General features: G+C 34.6%; 1 protein-coding gene across 1 annotated transcript; it reads right to left on the bottom strand.

The window, feature by feature from the left end:
• Positions 1-4,282: 4,282 nt before the first annotated feature.
• On the bottom strand, positions 4,283-10,454 carry LOC132615014 (NADH dehydrogenase [ubiquinone] iron-sulfur protein 5-B-like). The gene is made up of 2 exons (XM_060329567.1): positions 10,222-10,454; positions 4,283-4,663 (listed from the first exon to the last, which is right to left on the bottom strand). Exons 1-2 carry the CDS (start codon positions 10,369-10,371, stop codon positions 4,562-4,564), a joined length of 252 nt encoding a protein of 83 aa, XP_060185550.1. The 5' UTR covers positions 10,372-10,454; the 3' UTR covers positions 4,283-4,561.
• Positions 10,455-10,666: the final 212 nt, after the last annotated feature.

Raw genomic sequence — 10,666 nt, 5'->3', positions numbered from 1 at the left:
CGGGAAGAGTACAATGTATATATACGCCTTAATTTGCTTTCTGTGATTAATCCCCGATTATCCTTCCTTTATTTTCAACTAATTGTGACTCTCCTTGCAGGTTTTCAAGTACAAAGTTTTGAAGATTGTGAAAGTGAATTTTACTGCATCATGGAGTGAATAATATTGGATGACTGTCAAAGTATTGAATCTCACTCTTGTTACTCCTATCGAAGCTTTTCAAATCCATGCTGGTGTAAGTGGATTGGGTGATAAACAGATCTATTGTTACAGGCTTAAAGAAGAGGTAATCAAACACCTAATGAAGTTACAATTTGTGTCTTTCTTTTCAAATTATGTCATAAATACAGAGTTGAATTTTGGAATAGGACTTCATGATAACTTATGCAGTAGAGTGGACAGGAAATGGTAATCACAGGCATTTGTTTCTGTGGACAATGTACAAGCTTGATAACTAACTTTTACTTTGGTTTTCCGAACTAATTTACAGACCATTGTTGGTTTGCCAAGCTGCGAGTTTTGTTATGGCTTGCTTCCGGAGGGGCATACCACAGGAAGAAAGGAAGAGGCACTTGAACTCATAGGAAGAAAGGAAGAGGCACTTGAACTATAGTTATTTAAACTTCACCTGTTTCAGGTTTCATCTTATATAGTATATTATATCACCTGGATTTTAGTTTTCTAGATTCGGTACTTGTTGAGACCATTTCAATCTCTCTGTTATAAGCCCTTTGCTTTGAGGAGTGATCAGACGATCTTTGTTATTTGAAGTATCTGATAGTTTTAACTATCCTATAGTGACACTGATCCATAATAGCTTCTTTGAAAATATCTTCACCTTGATCAGCTTGTAGGCTTGGGATTATGCTATTGTTTGGAAGTATGCCCATGACTTATATTGTTGCTTATTACTAGTATTGATAGGAGCAAGTGAATAAGATTGTTACAATTGAGGTCTTTACCTTTTAAGTTAATTGTTAGCCGCAAAGTAGATAGTTACAATTGATAAAACGAAAATTAGTCGAGGTGCGCACAAGCTGGCCCGAATACCATGCTTATCAAAAAAAAAAAGAAAACGAATGAAAGTTCAGTTGTCCATGTGAGAATTGAACCACAAAGCTCCCTTCTTAATAATATGGAACTTTGTGATTTCTTTGCCCAAAAGGTAATTTATGTCCAAGAATTTAAACAAGAAAAAAGTTCCCATCTGTTTGAAGTTCTGTAACTAACAACAGCGATAGTGTGGCAATTACTAGTATTGATTATGCTTACAATTGTGACTACTTTCACTCTCTGATCACCAGACATCATAATCGTGAGTAAATAAATAATTTTGTTTATATGTCTTGGCCACCAACATGTTTCCTGCTAACACGGGATGCTTTGTGGATCCAACTGCTTTTTTTGTGTCATTGATTTATCAGAACTGATGGTTAATGGTAGTACGTTATAAATTTCCCTCCCAACTTTGTCAAAATGATACTTTTCCTTGTCATTTTAGATTATTAGTAAGTCATGGCATTGGCCTCCTAACACCATATACATAAATTTATCGGTTAGTTTGGTATGTTGGGTAAAGTCATGACTTGTTTGTGTGTTGTTGCCCATACATTTATGACTTCTATTCGTTTGATTCTCGCATGCTCTCTTTTTCATATTTACATGTCCATTTTTTGATCTTTTTTTTGCACAGATTGCCCTTCATTTGGGGTTGTCTTTAATTTTTGTCCTTCAAATTGGTGGTCTCTAAGTTTTACTCTTCGCCTAATATCCCAAGGTTGTGGGTTCGAACCCCAGTTCGGTAAAAAATAAAAATAAAAATCGCAAGGCAGAATTTGGGTCTTAAGGCAGAATTTGCATGTGTCAATTCTACCTTAAGGCAAAAATTCTGCCTAAAGGGCAAAAGTTAAAGACCACCATTTTGAGGGGCAAAAATTAAAGACCACCCCAGCTAAGGGAAATCCTGCAAATTGCCCTTTTTTGATTGGTTGAGGGGGCTCTTTTTGTTTCTTCACATATTTAGAAGCAGATCAAACTGAAAGAGCAATCGTTAAAAAACTATCGGTTTAAACTTGTGACACTACGGTCTCAAATTAAAAATTAAAACTTCTTAACCACTACATTGTTCCACTGAGAACAAAGAAGATTGCATAGGTAAACATTTATGGTGTGGTTATGAGTTTGTGTCACGTTACAATAAGATGAGTTTGTGTGATATTTCAAACTCAAACTGAAACGAAACTTTTAGGATAAATCAACACAAGTTAGGAGGCCGCCAAAGGTCACACATAAACCGTCAAGTTGCAAATGACCCATATTATCCTCATTTTCCATGAAAAGTATTGCATTGGAATTCAATACATACCGTTAAGGTTTTTCAAACAACTTGAACATAAATGTATCGAGCACAATAATACAAGTCGAAAATCAAGTTATAATTAAAGGGTTACATATGAAATTTTGACCCAACACAAAAAAGTAGAAAGCGGTAATATTTCAAACATATTACGTTACATAACACATGTATATAATGTGTATATATAGATACCTTTCTCAACCTTTCGAATAAGATCGAGTGCAAGAATATTTAGTGTTTATAGGGACAAGGTACATAGCATTTGGCAATAAAAAGTCTTGGCCAAACCAATGTCAACTTGTAAACCTTAACACTAATCTTCCTTTTTGAAAATTCCCCACCAACTCCAAAAGCTATAGACATAGCCATCTTACAAACCTTCTTAAAGGACTTCTTAAACCAATCTTTGAAACTCATGTTCCTTGTGGTAAAATGGTAGCTATTGAGAAATGCCCTTCTAGCCTGGCAATATTCATAATCTCCAATATTATAGTAGACTCCATTAATTGATCTAAAGCTTTCACTCTTTAAAATTTCAGAAGGGAAAATTGGAGAGATTCTTGTACTATGTATTGAATTGCAAGTGTTCATCCAAGCCATAGTGTTCATGCATGCAAGGAGTGTACAATGTGTGTGTGTGTGTGTTAAAATTTGTTTGTATTTATAGTTATATCTAAGTAATGCTTACAACATCATGTGATAGTTTCTTGAGTAGTTGAACTAAGCTAGTTGTTGTATCCTAGGTTTGGTAGCTTCTGTTGCACCCATTAATTTTCTATCAATAACTTGGAATTAAGCTAATAAATAACCACTTACTAAATTGACAACTTAGGGTCAATACAATTTCTTTAAGGTAAAAGGGTACATCATTATTAGGTTAATTACGTGATGATTTGTAGACTAGATGAATAAATACTTTATGTGCACTTCTAAAATAAGCTGACTAATCCGCATGCAAATTATGATTCCATTATTACGCAAGATAACATATGGCTCTAATTAAAAATATATAGATCAATTTACTAACAAAATTAATTTAAGAAGTGTTTGTAAGAGATTTAAAAAACTAATGGAGAGGCAAAACCTTCAAGTTGAGTAATTTTAAAAAATAAGCTACTTATCTTAGTTCAAAGTTCAAACTACGCTTAGGAACAAAAACAATAGTATTACATATCCACGCTAGATGCTCCGTGTATTCCATACGCAATTTATAACTATATTTGATGAGTATAATGTGGAAACACCCCTCTTGCCTTCAACAATCATGGATGAATTCCTCATTTTTGCATCATAACATTGTCTTGTCTATGTATTACTCACTCAAACTCTACTCAAATGCGACTCATAAATGGCGTAATTGTAACTTATGAGGCCACTTTTACACTAATTTGTAATATTGGGGAGCATTTATCAATAACTGTAATTAAGTGAGTTTATCTTTTGGTCAAGGTTCTGAAGCAATTTCACATCCTTAAGCCATCAAATGCAAAGGGTTATACTTGCCATGCATTATTCGAAAATAAACAATTTTATGTTCCCCCTTCAAACATTTGGTCTAATATCACCCCCTTGTAGGAGTCTCGCTTTTTCCCTTAACTGTAATAGAGTTTCAACCTAAAAATACTTCTAAACTATAATCAAAAGTTGAAGTAAATTTGGACCCTTTTTTCTCAAAAAAAAAAATTTAAAGAAAAAAGGACACGTGAAGCCCACTCATTTGGTGATGAAACTCCATTAATGGCAAAGGCAAATACGAGACCATTTGCTAATGATAAAGTACGAATGGACAGATAGTGTAACATTAAAAAAACTGAGTAGTTTGGATGGTACATGAGCAAAAATTTCGACCATTTTCCCTATATAATTACGCGGATCACATTGTTGAGAATTATTGTTCGATCCTTCCAAAATGGATATCCTACATAATACACGTGAAGAAAATGATCATTCATTTGATGAGTCCCAAATTCCCAAGAAGAACTGAAATCATAGTCCAGAGCAAATGGTATAGCAAATGTGCCCTTAAACATGCGTTGCATATCACCAACAAAACAAATGCCACATGAGAAAGAAACTGAACAGAGCCATTTTCATTATCCAGCTCAGATAAGATGCAATTGATTTAACTCTTTATTTCAGAATTCAAAACAACATACAGTTACTGCCATGCCTTTCAGTTGATAAAACCGTGATCAAGAATAAAGGTCAGTGATGACCACCACCATCATCTCCACCTTCCTTCTTCTTTTGGGAAGCAGCTCTCAACTGACGCTGCTCCTCTTTGTAGATTCGGTTCCTACGTTGATACTGCAGTAAAGGAAGCAACCCTGTAACTAAGGAGTACGATGAAAAGTACCAGAATGATTTACAAATATATTTCAGCCTTCAACTTTTACACCGACTTTTATCACATCAAAATTGATAGAAAGGATTGAAAAAGACAGTTACAAACAAGAGGAAAGTGAAGAGGACATGACTGTATCCATTTTTCTAATTAGGAGGAGACAAACATATCTTTTTTCCCGTTGTTCCTTTGTGACCATAGCAGGCGGGGGCAGTAACTGAGCAGAGAAAGAACTGTTAACTATTTATTACATTGACAGTTGCCAACAGTCAACGAGTTCTACAGTCAGTCCCACAAAATAAATGAGCTTAAGGACACGGTACACCAAGTGCGCCTTACTAGTTCATGCACCTCAAGTTCCATACACTTAATCTTCATTTGCTACATATATCAAGCGTCTAAGCTCGCAATTTTTGGCAGTTTGATCTATCGTAAGATACAGATTAACATAAAAATAAGATGAAATAGAATCCCTTAAAGTTCGAGATTATTAAATATATATATATTTTCTTATCGAAAAGATTATGAATTCCATATTCTTTTTTTTTTTTTTTTTGGGGGGGGGGGGGGGGGGGGGGTTGGGAATTTTCGAGTTAAACGCCAAAGTTTTTCTATGTATAAATATATGATTGCTCATAGATCAGCCATTAGCAAATACTGACCTTGAGAACAGAGATCCTAATTTATTTGGCACCATTAAAGTAAAAGGTACCTTCCCCATCCAACTAGTGCAATTGAGTAAAATGGGTAATCTCTCGTAGTAGCTAAACTTCTGTAATATTTTCTACAGATATAGGATAAGAGATGATGCACAGAAGGTGCTTAACTACAGATATTCCTATTCAGTGTTTGTAAATCAGCTACTCTCATTTCCTATGTCTTTGCTTTAATGCCTTCTCTAAAAAAATCATTCTAGAGACCTAAATAATCTAAGTTGCACGGACTCTTCACTTTGGATGCTGCACCCGTCTCGGATTCTCCAAAAATACACTATTTAAGAGAATCCGACACGCACCTGTTGATATTTTTGAAGAGTCCGAGCAACATAGTAAATAAGACAAATCAAAGAGTTACGACCAGGTAGAACTCTAAAAATAGACAAAGAATGGAAATCCGGACCTGTTCTACAAAAAATGGGAAAAGCACCTGTAATCCGAAGAATTTAAAGGTCTTTTGAGATGATTTCCCTCCATGTGAATTTAGGTCTATCTCGTCTTATTTTAAGAGCTTCAATCATAATAGTAAATCATTTATAGATAGCTTGTCACATGATAAGGCTTCAAAGCACCTACTTGAACTTAAGTCCTCCTAAGCTGCTTAGCAGATAATATAATGTGGCATGCCGGTAGACCAGATTTCGTCATAGATGATACCCTTGAATTTCCCCCAAAAAATAGCTTAAAGGAAACCGACGAAACTACTCCATTACAACTAGTTCAAAGTAACAGCTAGCTATATTTATATAAACCAAGCAAAAGGTCGGTTGCCGTTTGGACATGATCTCGTTGAAATTTGAAAGCAAAAAAAGGAGCAAGTTGAAGTTGAGACGGGATATTTGAAAGTTGAAGTTGTGTTTGGACATGAATTTCACTCAGAAAAAATTTGAAGTTTTGTAAGTGGAAACCATAATTTCACTTGAAACATACTCCTCAAACTCGAATTCTCTATTTCAAGTTTGGAATTGAAATAATGAACCAGATTAATAAACAAATTTTAATTGAAACAATCTTCAAATATTTGAAATCATGTCCTTGCATATTTGGTATATCAGTCATTGATGACTAGCCAATTGACATCAGCCATATGCATATTTGTTCAATTTTCCAACATGATTCATCGAATGTAGTATCTTTTTCAGGGCATAAAATCATAATCTTTATAAATATCTTTATTCCTTGGTACTCCAAGATAGAGTGCAATACAAGTATAAATGGACTATTGTATTTTGAGGTCATCCGTTATACATGCCAACCAATTTCAGCAATCTTTTCGCATTTTATGTCTATGTGGGCTACTTGAACTATCTTTTTGACGTGTTGTTTCTAATCTTGTTTGATCTTGCTGACCGCATATCCATCTTAACATCAGCATCTCTATTGTACTTGTCTCTTGATATGTTGAGACTTAAGAGGTCCAGTATTCACTAATACTACGTCAGTTTCAATTTGTTTGTCTTACTTTCCTTTTTAGTCCGTTTCAAAAAGAATGCATCTTTCCTTTTTTGACAACTCTTTAAATCAACTTTCCACATGGCATACTGTTACCTTCTCCACAAAAAAAAAAAAAAAATCCCTTCCACATGGCGTGTTTAAGACCGCAAGATTAAAGGACATTTTGATACATTCTACATATTTTTAGTTAACAACTGCAAGATTCAAAAGTCTTCTTTACTTTCTTAAACTCCTTGTCAAGTCAAAACCAGACAAACAAATTAAAACAGAGGGAGTATAACATTTCTCGTCACGCAACCATTCCCTAGAAGTTTCCCTCGACTTTATTAGGTATCTTCCTATCACATAGTAATCATGTAGCACCTCCTGCACTTCAACCATCCTATTTTCACTATATGTGCTATTTGTTTAAGAAAAGTAACAGTTTTTCATTATATGTGCTATATCTTCATCTATCATGTCACTTTTCATGCAAGACTAGACTCAAACACCTAAATTGTTTTCATTTAAGAACATAGTCTCTCCAACCCACTTTACTTTTGTTCTTCTTATGGGGGCAAAATTACAGTATTATCAGCATATATTCTGTTTTACTTCTACAAACCTTACATTCCAAATTGTATGTCCGTATTTCTGTCAGCTATTCATTAACACTGCAGCTTGCTTCGTCACTTAACAAAATGTCATCTACAGGTAGATGGAATCTCATCTTGTATACTACTGGGTAATTCATCAATAACTAGAGCGAACAAGTAAGATCTCAAGCCAAATTTCTGGTGTAAGAACATGGTTATGGTATGTCCTTTTTATCTCCTCCTACAGTTTGTACACTTGTAGCCACTCCTTCATTCATATCCTTATAGAAAATATATACTCCCTCCGTCCATTTTTACTTGTCCACTATACTAAAAATACATGTTCACTTTTTTTTAAGGGAATTTTACACTGTATGCCAATTATGGAAAAATATTTACCCGTTTTAGCCCATCTTTTTTTAATTACCCGCCATAGCCATTTTTTTCCTCTTCAGTTTTTTACTAGTCTTATAATTATTATACACTTTTATACAAGGTTTATACATTGTCTACAGCAGATGTATAAAGTTATATATTGTTGTATAATATTGTATACTAGTCTTATACATTATCAAACACTTTTATACAATATACAAGGTGTATACATTGTCTACAGTAGGTGTATAAAGTTGCATATTGTTGTATAAAGGTGAATATTCAAGTTGGGCCATGAAATGTTGGGCCGTAGGTTTGTAATTTAAAATATGGGCTATGAATATGTAATTTTGACCCATAAATTGTTTATAAGTGAAATTTTCCCTTTTTTAATCAAGATTTAAAAAAAAAAAAAATGTTGGTTTACATGTTCACTTTTACTTGTCCAGTTTAGTAAACCAAGAAAAAATTTAACACTTAGGGGTCATTTGGTTTGAAGACAAGTTATGCTGGGATGAGTTATGGTAAGATTAGTTATACTGGAATTTTTTATGCTGGGATTAATTACTGGTATTATTTATTATTTATTGTTTGGTTTGTTGTATTAAAAATAACATGCATTGCATAATTTTTAAGAAGAAGTTGTTTGTTTACAAAAATACCCTCCACCTCATTTAGTAGAAAAAGGGTTTGAGGGACCTCAGGGGTACTTTTATCATTTTCATTGCTTTACAACAACAGCATGTCCAGTGTGATCGCACAAGTGGGGTCTGAGGAAGGTAGGATGAACGGCACGCAGACCCTACCCCTTCCTTTGTGGGGCAGAGAGGTTGTTTCCGAAAGAGCCTCGGCTCAAACAAAGGAAAAAAAAAAAGAGAAAAGAAAATTAAAGGAACAGAAAAGTACTTCGAAGCAGATACACAAAATATAGCAGTAATCCAGGGATAACTAATCCAGGTACTATTATTCCACCATCGATAACTTATCCCGGTACTATTTCTAATCCTAGTACTCCCTCCATTTCAATTTATGTGAACCCATTTGACGGGGCATAGGGTTTAAGAAAGAAGAGAAGATTTTTAAACTTGTGGTGTTAAATAAGTCGCATATATTTTGTGTGATTATAAGTCATTGCATAAAGGTAAATTGTTTCCAAATATAGAAATGAGTCATTCTTTTTAGCACGGACTAATAAAGAAATAGGTTCACATAAATTGAAACGGAAGGAGTATTACTTATCCCAGAATTAGTAACCAAACAAAGGATAAAGCAGTACTAAATTTTTATCCCAGGACTATTTATGCTTTTCCAGCGTACCAAACAACCCCTTAGTTCCTAATTTACCCTTATTATTAATTATAGCCATTTCCTAAAACATTGAATTTATTATATTCAAAAAGTGAGATGTAAACTTATTATTTTATTAATTACTTCTTCAGGGGTGTGCAAATGGACACAGGGAGTATTTGATATCTCAAGCACCTACCAAATTCAGCTTATAATTGAACGAAATGAAAAGAAAAAAAAATCCAAACTATAGTGAATTTAATCTGAGAATCTTTTATTGGCAACTCACAGAATATGATGCTCAAACTCTTGAAACATTTATGCACCAATTCAAGCTAACAAGATATCAAATCTCTAAAACCCTAACTATCCTAAAGTGTCTATGGTAGAAGTAACTGCTGACTATTTAAACCTTCAGGATAAGGGCGATTAAGCAAAGATGAAAATACCTAAAAGATCGGAATCAAATGAAAAATTAAAAAAGAAACGTTTATAACAGATACACCATCTATCGGGTTAAATTCACAAATAGTCACATTTACAATTGCTATTTGACAATAAGTCACCAGTGTCATAACTAATAGTAGAAATGTAGCCACTTTTTTCATGCCTCAAAAATTTTAAAAAGCGACAAAAAAACCGCTTATGTATCTTTTTTTTTTTTTTGGATGAATGGGAACCCACAGCCGCAACCCTTTGGATGCGCGCAGGGTAAACCCAGCTCCTGTGCAATAGCTCGCAAACCACACAGGAGAGGTAACCCGCACTAGGCAAGCCCTGTGCGACGAGCTCGACCCAGAAGGAAAATCCCCTGCTGTCGTTGGCAGGGGGTTTCGAACCTGAGACCTCCATTATGAAAGCCCCATGCTCAATTTCTTATTATCCAAAACACAGGAAATGACAAAAATCCATACTTTGAGGGAATTTTAATCGGCCAAAAAATATTTACACACCAATTCAGCTTACAAGATATCAAAAATCTAAAACCCTAATTATCCAAAAACAACACAGGAAAATTGTCTATGGTAGAAACAACTGCTGACTAGTGAGGACAAGAGCGATTTAAGAAAAGGTGAAAACAGTAAAAAGATGGGAATCAAATTGAAAATGTACCTCTTTGGAATGGTGAAGACACTCGAAGTAATCTTCTCTAAGAAGAGAACAATCTTTGGGTTCCCTGCATTTGGACATACACTCACTGAAATCCATCCAGAAATCATAACATCGTCCTTTGTTCCCTGTTATTCCCCATCCTGATGCCATTCCTTCAACCAAACTCACTCTTTCTTCTTCTTCCTCTTGAGAGCTTATGCGCCTATGGTATAATTGGCGAATTGCGATGCGAATCGGATCTTCTGTTCCTTCTTAAGGGCTATTGTTGGTGCACATATTTGGGCCAAGGCCCGACATGTTTTACAAATTGAGGCCTAAACTTTTGTAAGAATTACGGAAAATTTCACAAATAGCCACTCTTCACCATCTGTAATTGAAATAGTCACTACGCAAGCTGAAAGAAGAAATTGGAGTCATTCCCTTTTTTTGTGCTGGTCTTTAAATT

The sequence above is a fragment of the Lycium barbarum genome, chromosome 10 (assembly GCF_019175385.1).
Source record: "Lycium barbarum isolate Lr01 chromosome 10, ASM1917538v2, whole genome shotgun sequence".
Classification (NCBI taxonomy): domain Eukaryota; kingdom Viridiplantae; phylum Streptophyta; class Magnoliopsida; order Solanales; family Solanaceae; genus Lycium; species Lycium barbarum.
The sequence above is the reverse complement of the archived record's forward strand: the minus strand, read 5'-3'. Positions and strand labels throughout refer to the sequence as shown.